Source organism: Bos javanicus, chromosome 19 (assembly GCF_032452875.1).
Source record: "Bos javanicus breed banteng chromosome 19, ARS-OSU_banteng_1.0, whole genome shotgun sequence".
Lineage (NCBI taxonomy): Eukaryota > Metazoa > Chordata > Mammalia > Artiodactyla > Bovidae > Bos > Bos javanicus.
In genome coordinates this window covers 24,637,461-24,655,014 of record NC_083886.1, presented here as the reverse complement: position 1 = coordinate 24,655,014, position 17,554 = coordinate 24,637,461, and the positions used below count along the sequence as shown (strand labels likewise).

Sequence of the window (17,554 nt, the reverse complement as noted above, 5' to 3'; positions counted from 1 at the left end):
ATTATGATTTATTACAGGATATTGACTATAGTCCTCTATTTTATATATAGAATTTGTATCTGCTAATCCCAAACTAGTCTGTCCATCCCCTGTGCCCTTTCCCCTTTGGTAACTTAGTTTGGTGTCTGTGTCTGTGAGTCTGTCTTGGTTTTGCACATAAGTTCATTTGTATAGTATTTTAAGTTCCGTGTATAAGTGGTAGCATATGTTATTCATCTTTCTCTGACTTCAATTAGTATGATAATCTCTAGGTAAATGCATGCTGCTGCAAACGGCATTATTTTCTATGGCTGAGTAGTACATCGTGTGTGTGCACCACATCTTCTTTATCCACTCATCTGCTGATGGACCTTTAGGTTGCTTCCATGTCTTGCCTGTTGTGAATAGCGCTGCTGGGAACATAGGGGTGCCTGTATCTTTTCAATTAGAGGTTTTTCTGGATATGTGCCCAGAAGTGAGATTGCTGGATCATATGGCAACTCCACTTTTATCCAGAATCTGGATACTGTTTTACTCAGTGGCAGCACTATGAAGAACTATGATTACATTCCCACCAACAGTGTAGGAGGGTTCCCCTTTCTCCATACCCTCTCCAGCATATTATTTGTAGACTTTTTTTTTTAAATTATTTTTCTGGCTGTGCTTCACTGCTACGTGCAGGCTTTGTCTAGTTGCAGAGAGCAAGGGCTGCTGTACGTTGCAGTGTTCTGTAGTTGGTACTCGTGGGCTTAGTTGCTCCTCAGGATGTGGGATCTTCCCAGACCAGGAAATGAGCCCATGTCCCCTGAATTGGCAAGTGGATTCTTAACTACTGGACCACCAGGGAAGTCCTATTTGTAGACTTTTTAATGATGACCATTCTGCCCAGTATGAGGCCTCACTGCAGTTTTGATTAGCTTTTCTTTGATAATTAATGATGTTAAGTATCTTTTCATGTGCCTATTGGCCATCATCTGTATGTCTCCTTGGAGAAATGTCTATTTAGGTCTTTTGCCCCTTTTTCAATTGGGTTGGCTTTTTTTGTTTTTTCACTTATGTGATCTGTTTGTATATTTTGGAGATTAAGCTCTTACTCGTTGCATCATTTGCATATATTTTCATTTTTTTATAGTTTCCTTTGCTGTATAAAAGCTTATAAGTTTGATTGAGTCCTATTTGTTGATTTTGCTTTTATTTCTATTGCCTTGGGAGACTGACCTAAGAAAACATTGGTATGATTTGTGTCCGAGAATATTTTGCTTATGGTCTCTTATTGGAGTTTTATGGTGTCATGTTTTATATTTAAGTCTTTAAGCCATCTGGAGTTTATTTTTGTGTAAAGTGTAAGGGAGTGTTCTAACTTCTTTGATTCACATGCGCTGTCTTGCTTTCCCAAAACCACTTGCTGAAGAAACTGTCTTTTCTCCATTCGCTTGCCTCCTTTATTGAAGATTAATTGACCATAGGTGTGTGGGTTTATTTCTGGGTTCTCTGTTCTGTTCCATTTATCTACATATCTGTTTTTGTGCCAATACCAGGCTATTTTGATTTATTGTAGCTTTGTAGTCTGACGTCTGTAGTCTGAAATCTGGGAGGGCAATGCCTCCAGCTCTGTTCTTGTTTTCTCATTGCTGTGGCAATGCTGGAATTGCTTTGGCAATTCTGGGTTATGGATCCATATAAATTTTAGGATTATTTATCCTAGTTCTGTGAAAAATGTCCTGGGACACTTGATAGCGAGTCCCATTAAACCTATAGATTGCTTTGGCTAGTATGGCCATTTCAACAATATTAATTCTTCCAATCCAAGAACGTGGGGTATCTTTCCGTTTCTTTGACTCATCTTCAGTTTCCTTTATCAATGTTTTGTAGTTCTCAGCATATAAGTCTTCCACCTCCTTGGTAAGATTTATTCCTAGGTTTTTTTTTTTTTTTTTGGATGCAATTTTAAAAGGATTTTTTTTTCCCCTGGTATTTCATTGTTAGTGTAAAGAAATGCAACAGCTTTCTGTATGTTAATCTTGTGCTCTGCAACCCTGCTGAATGTATCAGGAATTTTTGTGTGGAGTCTTTAGGATTCTCTTTATATAGTTACCATGTTATCTGCATATAATGACAATTTTACCTCTTCCTTTCCAATGTGGATGTGTTTTAAATTTCTTCTGATTGCTGTGGCCAGGACTTCCAATACTCTGTTGAATAGAACAGGTGAGAGTGGGCATCCTTTTTCCAGATTTTAGAGGGAAAGCTTTAGCTTTTCACCATTGAGAATTATGTTTGCTATTGCTTAGTCAAAAATAGCTTTTATTATGTTGAGATATATTCCCTCTATGGGCTTCCCTGGTGGCTCAACTGGTAAAGAATCTGCCTGCAATGCAGGAGACCCCAGTTCGATTCCTGGGTCGGAGAACATCCGCTGGAGAAGGCATAGGCTACCCACTCCAGTATTCTTGCTTGGAGAATCCCTATGGATGGAGGAGCCTGGCAGGCTGCAGTCCATGGGGTCACAAAGAGTCGGACGCAACTGAGTGAGTATGGCACATACATTCCCTCTATACCCACGTTGGCAAGAGTGTTTACCTGAATAGATGTTATAGCAGGGGGGACTCTGATCACTCCAGGCTACACGGTCAGCTTGGCAGTGGGGAATGGTCCCCTTGAGGAGCTTATTTATAAGGTCCTGGTCCCAGAGTTACTGGTGTCAGCTTGTTTCTTTACCTGGACGATGCTGAGTGATTTGACAGCAGGCCCTAGTCCCCAGAAAGCTAGTGTCCTCTACACCAGACGACGTGCTGGTGACTGCAGCCCTCATCTGGAACTATGGGTGATGGGCTGGCCCCTGAGGTGGGGGCAGGCAGACAGGAACCTGCTGTTTAGCCCAGCTCTTTCCATCCATCACTGCGTATGGCGTCTCCCGCCACTACTTTCCTCCCCACTCTCGCCTGAAGCGGGCATCTGGAAGACAGTGCTCAGTGGGCAGGAGGAGCCAAGGCCAGAGGGGCAGGGTCCTTTCCCACTGGCTAGAGGGGCTGGGAGGTCTTGTAGTTGAGCTCCAGCTCAACTGTAGCCAGTCAGGAGGGCGGGCAGGGACCCACATGCATCCAGAGGCTGGAGAGGCCATTGGTCAGGACTGCTGGCTCTGGGGTGAAGGTTCCCCCAAGGGTTCTCTCCATGTACTTAAGAGTCTGGCTCTCACCTTCAACCATTCCACCACCAGCGTCCCTCACTTCTGGAAATCTTGGTTCTCCTTTTTTTCACCATCCTGGCCTTGTGGAGCAGGTCCTCTTTACCGTTCAGTCGTGGAGCTTACAGAATTCCCCAGCGCACACAGTCACTGACTGTCCAGTGCCAGCCCACAAATAGCCACCAGAGCCTCAAGCATTGCCAAATGCTGTGTTTATTGGTCTGTTACACTGAAGAGTATAGTTTCTGAGCCAAAAAACATACACACTCTGCTCCTCACAAAACCAGAGTCACTAAGGCAGGCACACAAAGGCCACCATGCTTGGTGGAGGCCAAGGACTCACAGACAATGGATGGGCAATGGGGCAGGCTGCCCCTAAACAGGCTGTGCAGTGCCCGGGGCTGGGGTGACTGTGTGGGATGCAGAGGGGTTGCTGGGCTCTTTCCCATGTTTCTCAAACACAGGAAGTCACCAGACCTCAGTGATCGCTGGGCAGGCCCAGCCCCTGTGGCAGAGCAGCCTCCTGGCCCCAGAACAAGGACCATCCTGCATATACTGACGAGGGGGGGCAGTGGGGACAACGGAGCAAGCGGTATGACTAAGCCTGTCTGGGGTCAGGAGCTGGGGCCCCCCTAGAACCTCTGTGAATGAGGCTCCAAGGGGGTTCCTGGGTCTCTAGCATCCTCAGCATCCTGAGAAGCATGTGGAAGGAAGAGCGAGCCTTGCTTCTCGCCAAGAGCAGGCTGGGGAGATCCAAGCACCCTCCCCTCCGCCTCAGGGACTCAGCAGATGCCGGGGACAGATGGCTGCCTGGGGCTCCAGAGCCCGTTCCTGAGAGGAGGCCGTGAAAGGACCACCTCCTTAAAAGAATCACCCTGCGGTTCCTGTGCAGGTGCTTCTGCCACATTCTAGGTGGTTCTCCTGGCGAAAGCATCACTCACACAGTTTTCAGGAACGCATCTAACTCATGAAGCAGGAGCAGGGTGCTGAGTGACACCGTACAGATACACATGGGTGCCCTGTACAGGCTAATGGTGTGGGGGGTGATGGTGCACGCGGTCACCTCGAGTGGCCAAAGGCAGTGGCAGTGCTGCTAAGGTGGGTTGTTCCCACCAGGGCCCATGTTGGTGGGCTGTCCCGCAGTCTTGGGGGAGGGCCTGGGATGCAGCCCAGGACACTCCTGCATCCAGGACACACACCCAAACTGGCAGCTGTTCTGCCTGCCCCTGTTGGGGCCGGTGTGTGCACAGGCACTGGGCCTGCGGAGGGACACTCAGAAGAGATACAGCCCAGGGTCCCCTCAACCCACCCAGCTGGGGCCCGGGCAACCACAGCCCTCCTAACTCTACAGGGCCCCAGCGAGGCCACGGGGAGCTGTCCAGGCTCAGGACGCCAGTGGCAGTGGGGCTGTCCCCAGGTATTTGGGAGGGGAGTAGAGTAGGTGTCCCCCAAGGCAGTCAGTCCCTGAGGCTGACCCCTCCCTTCCCAGCCCTGACCTCAGGGCCTTCTGGCCCCTGCATCACCCTGCGGGGCCGGCACTGCCCGGAGTCGGATCCCAGGCTCACAAGCACTTTGTTAGAACACAGTGGGGCAGGTGCGGGGCCTGGGGGCCGGGGCAGTCTTGGCTGCACCGCCCCTGCACCTCGCTGTGTGGGGCCCCTGCCCGGGAGCCCAGGCTCTGGCGGGCGGCTGCCTCCTGGCCGCGGCCTCACTTGTTCTCTATGAGCGTCTGCACCTTGTGGACTAGGTCCCGGGCAATCCTCAGGATCTCCTGGGCGTCATGATGCTCAGCCCGCTCTGGGAAAGACACGGATAGCTGAAGGTGGGTGGGGGCTGCAGTATGGGAGGAGCCCGGGGTCCGCCCACCCGGCTGTATTTCCATCAGGACTCCTGACATTCCCTTATGGGCCAGGCCAGTATTCCTAAGACACCCCTTACCCTGCCCAGGCCAGGAGTGGAAGCCCCACTCAACAGCTCTGCTGGGGCAGCCGGCACCGCCGAGTGTCTCCTACCGTTGAAGAATTTGATGATGTCGGTGAAGTCCATGTTGTTGTCGCGGATTATCTCTCGGTAGGCCTCCACCAGGGCCAGGGCGATGAACAGGACAAAGTGCTCCGAGGAGATGTGCCGGGCTGCCCAGATCACCTCCCACACAGCGAACACATCCTCGTATGGCAGCTCTGGGGGTGGCGAGGGGGCTGAGATGGCCTGGCCGCCACGGGTCGCCTCGTGCCAAGACAGAGCTCCAGGGCCCTGGTCCTGGGATCGGTCCACCGTGGGAACCGGTGAAGAGGGCGGCTTCCAAGCAAGGCCCCGCCCTTCCTCTTATAGGTACAGCGCGCTACCCAATCGCGCCACTGGAGCTGGGTAAGCCCCGCCCTCCTCCGTGTAGTTCCTGTACCCTGGTCTTCCGCGGAGGCCACGTCACACTAGAGTAGCTCTACTTCTATAGGCCTTGGTGCTCAGGAAGACTTGGTTTGAAAACAGTTCTGAAAACCATTGCCTTTGGGTGATTTTCAACCCCAGCTGCACTGTGGATTGACCTAATGGCTTTTAAAGTCTCCACACTTAGTTAAGTCTGGGGCTAGCTGAGGCCCAACGCTCCTCGGAGCGGTTCTACACTGCAGTGTGGGTTGAGAACCAGTGATTCTGGGGATGTCCCACTGCCCCGACCCCAGGCCCGCCCTCCAGCCCGCCTCTCACCTCTCTTAAAATCTAGCAGGAACCACCGGTAACAGAAGTAGAAGTGGGTGTAGTCTCCATTCTGATGCATGAGTTCAAACAGCTCTGAGTCCAGGATCTGGTTTAAATGGAGAAAGGGCGCTGGACTGAATGGGTGTGGGCGCTTTCCCCAGTGCCCTGTCCGCCTGACCCCCAGGGCCCTCGGGTGCCCCCCTGGCAGCTGCATCTGCCCCTCCTGTCTCCCTCCCAGGGCAGGGCTGCACCCTGCGGCTCCACCCATCTCTCTGGGATGTCCTCTCTGGAATGATGCCATTTTCTGGGTGATTTCATCATTGACCACACTACTGGCCAGAACGTTCACAAGTATAAGCATTCATACGCCAACATTCCTCTTCGACTGATAAGGTTGAAAATGATGGGGTTTGGGGTTTTTATTTTTACTTAATTTTTAGTTCTACAATCCATCTCCCTCCACCCTCATGCATGGCATGCTCAATCATGTAACCCCATGGACTGCAGCCCTCCAGGCTCCTCTGTCCATGGACTTTTCCAGGCAAGAATACTGGAGTGGGTTGCCATTTTCTTCTCTTGGTTTTTATTTTTTAATGAAAGAAACTAAGCTTATACATAAAACACATTTTGGGAGCGCTCCCCAGCCTCCCGTGGATAATGAACAAGCCCAGCACTGTCCCATCACTTGCCCCCGCTCGCTGCAGACCTCACCTGGATAAGGGAGCGCATGTTAGCAAAGTGGGCGTCCATGGCACCCCCATTGGGGAAGTTCTGGCTCATCCTCTTCATGAGGTGGCTGAAACAGCTGTAGGCCAGCTGGTCTGTGGGGGAGGTGGGCGTGAGGCTGGCAGGGAAGGGGGCAGAGCTGGCTCATGTCCCTCCCCCCACTTCATGCAGACCATGCCATCCCCTGTTCCTTTCCCCACTTGGATTGGCCCAGGCCCAATTCCACTACCCCCTCCTCACCATTGTCCAGGACGACCAGGAGAGGTGCCAGCAGGTCGCACATGCCCTGCACGTAGCCCACGTCCAGATGCTCCCACACGTAGCTGAAACACCGGGGAGTCTCTGTGGCTATGCACTGTCCTCCCCTCCCCTCGGGGACTCCTGGGGAGACGACTGCTAGACCAGTCGGCTACCCAGAGGTCAGCCTTTCCTCCACCCTGAAGCCCTGGAGTGCTATACTGAACCATCCATAGCCACGGTTCTCAAGGCGCTCGGGTAGAAATGGACAAGCCATCACCACCCCCAACGTGCTGGCGGGGACCAGCTGAGGCTTCCTGGAGAAGCATGGCTAAAGCTGAGATCTGAAAGGCCTCAAGAATGACAGGACAGGGGACACACAGACATAGGGAGCCGGTGATGAGACAGGGACAGGGCAGGGGAGCAGGGCGCTGCCGGACCTAATGTTGCATGGAGCAGGGTCCCCGCCTCCCGCCCAGCCCAGCCCCCAGTGGCACCTGCACATGACGTCTCGGAGCCGCTCGAGGTTGGGGGGTGTGAAGTACCAGTAGTTGCGGTCACATCGCTGCACGTCCTTGTCTATGCGATGCAGGTTTAAGGCCACGGTGTCCAGTAATTCTATCTGGAAGAGTGGAGGGCCCTCAGGGGTGAGTCAGGGGCCAGAGGTGATGCCCGAATAAAGGAACACAGCGAAAGCAGGGAGCCAAGGGCCTCGGAGCACTGAGTCCTGTGGGCCTGCTGAGGGAGGGGCTCGGTGCCCACCTCCAGGACAGTCCAGGCCATCCCACCATCCGCCCCAGGGTCCCCAATGCCTGGGGAACGAGCACATACAGTGTAGGCAGCAGCGCACATGGCCGCGAGCTCCTCCCCGGCCTCCAGCTCGCCAGCCGGCAAGGCCTTCTCCTGGCCAGGTTCTTGGGGCTCGGAGACCTGGGCTTTGGGGTCCATTCCAGCGGAGCCTTCCTCCCCAGCACCGTCCTCCTCTTCAAAGCCCATCTGGCCCTCGTCTATACTCGACTGGATGCCCGAGGTCACGGAGTAGTTGCGGGAGGAAGGCAGGCCCGAGTCTGGAGAGTCGAACTCCACTGACTGCTGCTCCACCATGGCTGTGCCCGTGGGCCCGGCCTCCGCCCCTGGCTCAGCCTCTGGTCTGGGGTCTTCGGGGCCCAGGGGCCTTGGAGGCTCCAGGTCATCCACAGAGACGAACACCTGTTGGAGAGGGGGGCGTGAAGACAGCGGGGCTCACGCCTGCCCTCCAGCACCCCCCTCAGCTCAGCCTCTCTTCCAGGGTCAGAACCAAGAGGGACACAGAATTCTCCTCACATCCCTACTCCCACCCTATGGCTCCCCAGCACAGCCTCCCCAGGGGGGTGCCAAGCAACCCCCCAACCCAGCCAACCAGGCTCTGGGAAAACATGAAAATGCCGTCTCCAACCCCATCTGGCCTCACGTTGGTGAGAAAAAGTGGGAAGGGAAGAAGGGGGACGGAGGCCTGGGCACTCGATGGCCAGTGTGAGTAAGTGACCCTCTACAAACACAGAGGTCGTGGGCTGCCTTGGGTTGGGACAGCTTCCACAGTGTCGTGGTGTGGCCTCTGGGGCACACAGCTTGTTTTCAGGACTGAGAGTGCAGTAGTAGAAAGTGAAAGTGAAGTTGCTCAGTCGTGTCTGACTCTTTGCTACCCCATGGACTGTAGCCCACCAGGCTCCCCTGTCCATGGGATTTTCCAGGCAAGAATGCTGGAGTGGGTTGCCATTGCCTTCTCCAGGGGATCTTGCCAACCCAGGGATCGAACCCAGGTCTTCTGCATTGCAGGCAGATGCTTTAACCTCTGCACCACCAGGGAAGCAGTAGTAGAACAAGGCAGGAAACCTCTCTAGCAAGTACCTCATCAGTTAGATTAGCTGAGGATAAGCTGAGGAGAAGGAAGAAGGAAAAAAGAAACACGTTCTACTGATTGGGAATGGTCCACACACTCCCACAGACAAGTCACAAGGAAAAGAAGAGACATACGTGGACGGTTTTGTCTCATTTTTCTATTTGGACTATGGAGGGAAGGGATGCTTAAAAGGAGTTTTCACTTTGGGCAAGAAGCACGAAGTGCTGCTGGGTTAGTGCCTTCGAGAAAGGCTGCTTGTGTCCACAAGCTAAGCAGCTGGGGCCCTGGTTCAGACTCAGGGTTTAACAAAACCCAAAGCAGACAGAGAATCTGTTCACAAACATGGGATTCAGAACAAAGACCATGGAAAGGAGAGGATGACTTGGCAGTTATATTTCTTTTTAAGTCTTGCTCCAACTTGAGTTTTTGGTTAATAGGAGTTAAGGAACAAGAATATACATTATCTAAAGAGGCAGTCTTAAAGAAAAAAAAAAATAGTTAATAAAAGAATGTCCTGATAACTGAAACTTTGCAGTTCTAGTTGGGCCTAGCAGCCATAGACTGGGATTTGATGTTCATCTAAAAGTCAAGGGGGATGTGGGAAGAACCACACAGGCTCTGAACTGGCTTCTCATGGCCAACTCTATGAGATGGGACTGCTCCAAGTGCACACCCACCCCCAGCCTCAGCTCTAGGAGAAGCCTCTACAATCAGAGGAGCTGAGACGGGGCACCAAGCCCCAGAGATGGGAGGAGAAGTCACTCATCCTGTCACTAGCGGACTTAGGACTGGAACCCAGGGAAGCCCACTCCTAGCCTTGAGGTCTCTCTACAAAGAGGGAAAAGTGTTGAAGCATTAGTCGCTCAGTCATGTCTGACTCTTTGCGACCCCATGGACTGCAGCCTGCCAGGCTCCTCTGTCCATGGAATTCTCCAGGCAAGAATACTGGAGTGGGTTGCCATTTCCTTCTCCAAGGGATCACACCTGCGTCTCCTGGATTGCAAACAGATTCTTCACTGTCTGAGCCACCAGGGAAGCTCCAGAGAAGGAGGGCCTCCCTAATTCCCCATAAATCCACCCTCCTCTGCTAGTCTCTTAGGACACAACACAGCACGCCATGTCATTTATTCCTGCAACAAGCCAGAGGAGTGGGCAGCAGGGGGACCGTCATCCCATCTTTCAGTGGAAGGAAACAAGACACACGGACACGTGGAGGCGTGCTCCAGGGCCTCGCTGCCCATTAGCACGAGCATCAGAGGTCAGGCCTGCAGTGCTGGCGGCCCCGCCCCCGGCCCCCAGGTCCCGTCGGGCTCACATCATTGCTGATGGTGGAGTCTCGGTGGACGAGGCGCTGAACGTGGCTGTCGATGCTGCTGCCCGAGGAGAACTTGGTGAGTGTGGCCGGGTGAGCCTCCCGCTCCCGCTGCCTCACCACCACCTCGCAGGCCTTCCACTCCGCCAACACCCGCTGGTACCTCGCTGCCACCACTGTGTCCACCTGTGCTCAGACCACAGCGTGACCATTGGGGGGAGGGGCGCACCGGGCCCCCTCGGCAGCCGTCCTCCCGGGACAGCCGGAGACTCGGGCCGGGCCCGGGGTTGAGGATGGCGGGGCTGCTCTGTCCTGTCTCTTTCGGGCTGGGAAGAGACTGAGGTTTCTGAGGTGCCCCCCCTCCCCGGGTTCCCCTGGCCTGGCTCCCTGCCTGTGCCCCCGTCCTCCCCCTCACCTGCTCCATCTCCTTCTTGCTCATGCCAAACTTGTAGTGGCCAAGCAGGAACGGCCAGACATCCTGGCGGATCTCATGTTCCACGCCTCCGTAGTAGACCTGCCGCAGCAGCTCCAGCTCCTTGTAGTTCTGAGGGACCCAGGGAGGCAAGACTGTGTGGGCCAGCCAGGTGACCCCACGCCCTGGAGAGCCGGGGCCAGGGATGGTTCGGATGGCTCTGGGACCATCACATCCCGGCACTGCACCCCCCAGGCTAGAGCTGGACGAAGATCTACTTCAACCCCTCCAGGGCAGGAAAGGAGCCTGGAGGGATTTGCAGAGGCTCTCCCCAGGGCAGTGGAGTCATGTAGAAGCAGAGAGGACTCCCTGTCTGATCTCTTTCCTGTGGAGACCACAGGCCTGGTTGTTCGAGACTCCCCGTGACCCCCGTACTCCAAGGCTATCCGTCCTGGCCTGTCCCCTCTGAGCCTGCACCACGTTTCACCGAACACAGAGCACGGTGGTCGGCTCTCACTGCGGCCTCCCGCCCAGCCACCCCAGAGCCTGGTAGCCCAGAGCGCGCACCTTTTCGTCCTTCTGATACTTGCTCCACACGTCCTTGGTGAGGCCCCCCGAGGCCCCTGGGGGCCGGGCGGGCGGGACGATGTTGTGATGCACCAGCGCTGACAGGTGGGTGCGCACCGTGGACAGGTGGCGGCAGTAGGCCAGCCCTGAGGGGGAAGCGGGGGAGCCAGGAGGCCGTGACCCTGCGTCCCGGTGCCCGCCCCCGCCCCCACCCCCGCCCCGGCGGCCCCACCTCACCCCACACTCACAGCCGTAGAAGGCCCGGGACACGATCTGCCTCTTCATGCTCTCACACAGCAGCCTGAGGGGCAACCTGTGGGATCAGCCTGACTCAGGGCTGCTCCTCTGGCGGGACGAGTGAGAAGGGAGGATCTTCGGGCTCAGGGGGCAGGTGAGGGGCTCGGGTGGTGCAGGGAGCAGGATCTACAGCCCGGGAACATGTCAAGGGCTCCCTGGCTTTGCCAGCTACTCTGGGTAGAGCTGCTGGGGGCCCAGCCTGGTCCCCAACCACCCCAGGGATCTTGGCCAACTAACTTTGCGTTAGTACATCTTGGTGTCCTCGTGTGAGAATGGAGAGAGCCATCTGAGGGTCAACAGACATAACAGGGTTAGGATGAAGTTACAGGTGAAAATGCAGCTAGTGAAACCATCAAGGGTGGGCACATGGCCCTCTCACAAAGGCCACACACACACTGTTCCTGGTAACAGAGCAAATGCCCAGACACCTGCTGAAGCACCTCAGACGTCAGCATGATGGTGGGATCCAGGTCCACCCTGGGAAGAGGAGCTCCAGATACCGAGCACCCGCCCGGTGCCAGGCACAACTCTGGGCACTCACGTGCATTGTACACCTCATTCAGTGCTCATAGGCACCTTAGGGAACAGCAGGTATTATTGCCATTTCACAGATGAGGACACTGAGGCTCAGAAACATAGGAGCTCAGAGAGACTCAGTGACTTGGCAGAGCCACGTGGGGAACAAAAGTGAGATTAGAACCCAGGTGTATCCAACTCAAGACCACCCCGTGTCAGGCAAGTGACAAGGGCCCAGACCGACACAAGTGACAAGGGCCCAGACCGACACATGCACTCAGACGCGCAGGCCCACTCACCGGTCAGGTACACAGCTGCAGTGGCTGGGGGGCGCATAGGGGGAGCTGCTGGTGGAGCAGGAGAGGCAGGAGGAGCCCTGGCTGCACAGGGGCTGTAGGTGCCAGGCTGGCAGGCTGGGCCCAAAGCCCTGCATCTCGATCATGTCGCCAGCATCTGAGGGCAGGAAGGGGGCCACGGTCAGGGCCTGGCCGGTCTCCTCCCCCAAGCACCCTGCAGCATGCCCACCTCTGTGCCCAGAGCTGCAGCATGAAGTCGCCCTTTGGTGGAAAACCACAGGGGTGGTGCCTGCCTGGCCCAGGGTCCAGAGCCCAGAGATGGAGGTGGTGGAGAGAGAGAGAGGGTGCCTGACTCTTCCCACCTGGACTTTCTGAGCGTGATTCGGTACTTCACTGAGTCATGGATGACTGTGCTATGAGCGATGGGATAGACACTTGTTTTTCTAGAGGGAGGAGAAAGAAAGAGAAGGAACAAGAAAAGCCTGAGCTCTCTGAAATGCTGCCAGCTGGCTGGCCTGCCAGGATTCAGCCTGGTCCTCTTAAGCAAACGCTCGGATTTGCAGGAAGATGCCTGGAACACTGCAATCTCTGAACATTCCCATGCCATGAGTCTCCGCTGATCAAAGTCCCTGAAGGACCTCTGAGCCACCAGTCCTGGTCCACAGACCTCATCCCTCTGAGGGTTCTAGACCTGGTGGCCAGTGGCTGAGGAGGAGCGGTGCACCCTGCCTGGGCAGGTGCCCCTGCTGCCAGCCTAGCAGCGGGCGAGTTCTCCATCCCTGCCCAGCCTGATTGCCCTCGGTTCAGTGGCCTCCTGCAAACACATAGGTGAGCTGGCAGGAAGGGAAAAGCTCCCACACAGTTCCGCCACCCAGAAGAACGTGCTGCAGAAGACAGCTCCTTGGACATGTTTCCGCCACCGCAGACCAAGCCTCCTCAGCCGGCCCAGCTAGTCTGAATCAGAACTCAAGATCTTTGAGAGCTTCAAGGGCCCACGTGGGGCAGGCACTGCTCGTTGAAGGGTGGTGGGGGGGGACTCTGGCAGGTCCGGTGAGCCACAAAGATGAAGCAGAGTCATGAGGGCAGAAAGGGAAAGGACCAGGAAAAGACGCCAGCGGGGAGGGAAAGGACCGAGAAGCCTGAAGAAGATAAGGAGAGAGAGAGGGAGAGTGCTGTGTGTGTGTGTGATAAAGAGACTTCATTCAAGCAGTCGTTTCTTTCTGCGCATTACAGCCTGGGTCCTAGGCTGCTGTGAGTCTGGGGCAGACTCCAGCTCTGGGCGTGCTCTGGCAGGCAGGACTAAGCTGACCCCCTCCAGTCCCCTCAGAGGCGGCCCTGTCTGGGCCCCAGGGGCTCTCTTTCCAGATCCATAGCTGGGATTTTTTGATATCTGGCCCTTCAGCTCCACCCGGAGGCAAATTAAGGGAACACTCTGGGTGTGGGGGGGGGGCTGCGGCTCTGGGAGTGAGGGGTGCAAGCCATGCTAGATTCTGGGAAGAAGGAGGAGGGGACAAATGCAGGTGGGATGGGGCAGGAGCCCAGATCAGGCCCCTGCAGCAGGCAGGCAGGAGAGAGGCCCGTGGTGGGGGGAGGCAGGGGAGGGGTGGCAGAGGGCCCAGCCAGGTAGGCAGCAGCAGGTGGGCAGGCGGGGTGTGGGGGTGTGCCAGGTATAGAGGGTGGGCACACAGGAAAACGAGCTCATGCCCAGAAAGCAGGGCCCAACCAAGGCAAGTGTCCTGGGTCAATGCTCTTCACCTTAATTCTCCAGGAAGGAGCTGAGCCAGCCAGCATTGAACACTGCATCTCTGAATTAACCCAGTGCAGACAGCCGGAGCTCTGGAGTGACTGGGCAAGGGGCAGCAGGCTAGACGGGGAGGGTCTGCTGGGCCAGCTTTGACTCTGACTCTCTCCTCTGAGCATGAGGAAAGTTTGAAGCGAAACAATTAGGGTGGTCGAACCCCACAGCCCCTAAGATTCCGAGTGAAAGGTGCCTGGCCTGGAGCAGAATTAGAGTGAACAGCATCTCTGCTCGGTGGGGAGGCAGCCAGGGGAGGAGGGGGGGAGGGAGGGGGAGGGAGGGAAGGGTCTGGACCCCCGCCACTTGATTCACATGCACAAGTCAAGCATGTCGCAGGCCTGGAAAGCAACGGCTAGCAGAACGGACTCAACAGTGTTGTCATTATGGACTGGAGTGGAGGTGGGGCTCCCATACCATCGCCCCAGCCACCTGACGACACTGCTCACACACCTCCTCCCCTTTCTCAAGGGCTGGAGCCGGGGGCTGTACACTGGGTTGGCTTGACCCTGAGTCCCCCAAGAGTATGCTCAGACAAGCCCCCTTGCCCCTGCACCCTCTGAGTTTCTCTGACCTTGGGGGGCCTCAGTTCTCAGAGCATCCAGGGATGGCTTCCTCAGCTCCACAACCACCAAACAGGGGCTCTACTGGGACACCCCCAGCCTTCAGCCTGACTACCGTTTGTGGGGTGGGAAGGGGCTCCCCGACTCTCCTCACTTAGCCTTCCCACACTGCTCCAAGTCAGCTAACCTGGAAATGAGCATCAGCACTAAGCACAGGTCTGCAAGGAAAGTCCAAGTGGCAGGCCAAGTGCAGGCGACCAACGTGGGGAGTGAGGGTCCCCCAGTTCCTACCAGCTGGCCTTGGGGGGGGTCCCACTGGAGGGCTGGCAGAGGGGGCAGGCGCAAGGGCAGGGACGTGGTGGGTAAGGGGGCAGCCGGGGGCTGGGCTGAGGGTGTACCAGGCGTGTTCTAGGCTATGGACTGGGTTTCCCGTTACAGGCATGGCGGTCAAGCTCAGGAACTGGATTCTTTGGTAGAATTTTGTATAAGGAGAGTGTCGCATATTCCTGAATACCCCTGTGAAAGTGGAAGTGAAAGTCGCTCAGTCATGTCCGACTCTTTGCAACCCCATGGACTAAACAGTCCATGGAATTCTCTTGGCCAGAACACTGGAGTTGGTAGCCTTTCCCTTCTCCAGGAGATCTTCCCAACTCAGGTACTGAACTCAGGTCTCTCACATTGCGGGTGGATTCTTTACCAGCTGAGCCACAAGGGAAAGCCCAAGAATACTGGTGTGGGTAGCCTATCCCTTTTCCAGCGGATCTTCCTGACCCAGGAATTGAACCGGTGTCTCCTGCATTGCAGGCGGATTCTTTACCAACTGAGCTATGAGGGAAGCCTCACATTCTCTGTATAGGGGCAGGGAAAGGGGAGAAGGAATTACTCTGTGGCTGGGGGGCGAGATAAATTAGGAGTTTGGGATTAACATATAAATATATTACTATCGGTAAGATAGATAAACAAGGACCTACAGTATAGGACAGGGGACTACAGTCGGTATTACAATAACCGACGATGAAAACTAATCTGAAAGAGAATAGATACATCTATAAAACTGAATCCCTTTGCTGTGTACCTGAAAGTAACACAACTTTGTAAATCGTTTAAAAAATAAAAACAAATAAAAAGAATGGTAGGGAATTGTTCAAGTGCATACAGGGAGGCATAAACAAACAGGAAGATACTTTTGTAACAGTCTGCCTCACAAATGCTGTGTGTATGTGTGTGTACATTTCATAGAGATCCACTGACCTCGAAGCTCTGGCTCTGCTGTCTGCAGGTGAATGTGACCATGAGGAGCCATCAAGCCCCCTGCAGCGGGGCAACAGAAGCAAAGCGTTCCACATCTGCATTAAGGTCTGATGGAACAGAGACCAGCTGACTTTCATCCTGGACAATGGATGGTGTCAAGCTTCTTTTCCTACTTGTTGTATAAACCCCACCCTCATCTCCTAAAATGTTGGGGATTATATATTTAATTGGTCATTCTTAGAGAACAGAAAGGGCTTCCCAAGTGGAGCTAGTGGTAAAGAATTTGCCTGCCAATGAAGGAGACATGAGTCTCGGGTTCAATCCCTGAGTCTGGAAGATCCCTTGGAGGAGGGCATGGCAACCCACTCTAGTGTTCTTGCCTGGGGAATCCCCATGGAGAGAGGAGCCTGGCGGGCTATGGTCGGACATGACTGAAGTGACTTAGCACACGTGTGGAGTATAGAAAAGAGATAGAGATGAAGATTTTTCCACTAGCTCCTATATGGACACAATATATATTTTTAATGAAAAAAAAGAAGAAAGAAGTGAATCTGTGGCATGGGAATGCTTCCCCTCAGATCTGAGAGAGGGGGCCTCAGCCCTTCAGAACCAGTCTTACGTGACCTGGGCCTCACTGGTCCCCCGGCCAGTGCCTCTCCACCAGTCAAGCTCTGCCCCAAGAGGACTGGTGACCAGAGAAGCTGTGGGCACTGTCCTGTCATTTCCAGTAAAGGGGTCTTTGTAACCCTGGACTCAGGTCCCTGAGGGCGGGAACACAGCTGTCTGATATCTCTGACACAGATATTTCTAGATTTCATGCTAAAGTGCTAGCCGGGTCAACTGAGCTCTGGGTCTCTCTCCATGGTGGCCCCAACCCCTCCCCTGACCACAGGTGACTCCTGTCCCCATGAGCTGTCCCGCTCCTAGCCCTGCCGAGGAGGGGCCTGCTCTTCTGTTCTGTTTACGTCTTTCCAGACAGTGGGAGAGAGAGAAAGACACTGTCTTGGGTTTATCAGCATGATCCACCCCCGGAGGAACAGGGCTCAGAGAGCCATTCATTCCCAGGAGGGAACCAGATAATCAGACTTCCTACCAGGGAATCCCTAATCTCTTCCCTCTCAGGTGGGAAGCCTCCCCTCACAGGTTCGATGGGGAACCCAGAACCGGCTGCCCTTGGTCCTGTCCCTCTGGCTGGCGCCTCCTTCCACCCTCCCTGATCTGCATCCTGGGTGCAAGTCCTGTAATGCCAACACTGCCATCTGAGCCCCTGCGGTGGGTGGCACGTGGGCCCAGGGGATTGGGGCAGGGCGGGAGGAAGGGGTGGATCAGGGAGACAGGGAGGGATAAAAACCTTTCATCGGATTGGGAGCTGTGAGGTTCCGCGAGCAGATCATTGAGAGCATCGCGTGTAGTTTATCCTCCTCTTCCTCATCATCGTCCACCGAGGCCGCGCGGCTGGCCGCTAGGTGGTGGTAGTTAATAGTGACTGCTCAAAGAGAACAGCAGAGACGCAGAGGCGTGAGGACCCTGGTCCCAGGGCAGGAGGGTCCGGACTCCCTCCTTACAGAGTCTGGGGTCACCTTGAGCCTGCAGGGTGTGGAAGAGGGGACCGGAGAGCTTTTTGATGAGTTACTGGGGAAACGATGGAAGAAAGTGAGGGCTGGGAGGCAGCTACAGAGCTCACTCTTGAAGGATGCCCTCTCTAGGAAGAACAGAAGAGAGAATTGATGGGGGTGGTCAGGGTAGTGAAAGATAGGGGCTCCCCAGCCCTGCACAGCTGAGGCCGGGCATGACTGTTGGCAGATGGATCCCCGTCATTCTTCAGCTCGTGTCATAGACACGCTGA

The 17,554-nt window shown here is 55.0% G+C and overlaps 1 protein-coding gene across 3 annotated transcripts in view; it reads right to left on the bottom strand.

Annotated features, from left to right (window-relative positions):
• Nucleotides 1–3,358: 3,358 nt before the first annotated feature.
• The window catches only part of SGSM2 (small G protein signaling modulator 2), a 38,180-nt gene continuing 23,984 nt past the window's right edge, over nucleotides 3,359–17,554 (bottom strand). Inside the window, exons 12-24 of one of the 3 annotated variants that reach the window (XM_061390653.1) lie at nucleotides 17,060–17,194; nucleotides 12,103–12,256; nucleotides 11,239–11,303; nucleotides 10,991–11,136; nucleotides 10,427–10,555; nucleotides 10,015–10,197; nucleotides 7,652–8,029; nucleotides 7,318–7,442; nucleotides 6,824–6,906; nucleotides 6,569–6,678; nucleotides 5,867–5,963; nucleotides 5,176–5,343; nucleotides 3,359–4,960 (exon numbers count right to left, since the gene is read on the bottom strand). In XM_061390653.1, coding sequence (XP_061246637.1) covers nucleotides 4,872–4,960; nucleotides 5,176–5,343; nucleotides 5,867–5,963; nucleotides 6,569–6,678; nucleotides 6,824–6,906; nucleotides 7,318–7,442; nucleotides 7,652–8,029; nucleotides 10,015–10,197; nucleotides 10,427–10,555; nucleotides 10,991–11,136; nucleotides 11,239–11,303; nucleotides 12,103–12,256; nucleotides 17,060–17,194 — 1,862 coding nt within the window. In that variant the 3' untranslated portion in view covers nucleotides 3,359–4,871. The remainder of the gene's footprint in view (nucleotides 4,961–5,175; nucleotides 5,344–5,866; nucleotides 5,964–6,568; nucleotides 6,679–6,823; nucleotides 6,907–7,317; nucleotides 7,443–7,651; nucleotides 8,030–10,014; nucleotides 10,198–10,426; nucleotides 10,556–10,990; nucleotides 11,137–11,238; nucleotides 11,304–12,102; nucleotides 12,257–17,059; nucleotides 17,195–17,554) is intronic. The other 2 variants (XM_061390656.1, XM_061390654.1) reach the window with 2 other exon arrangements.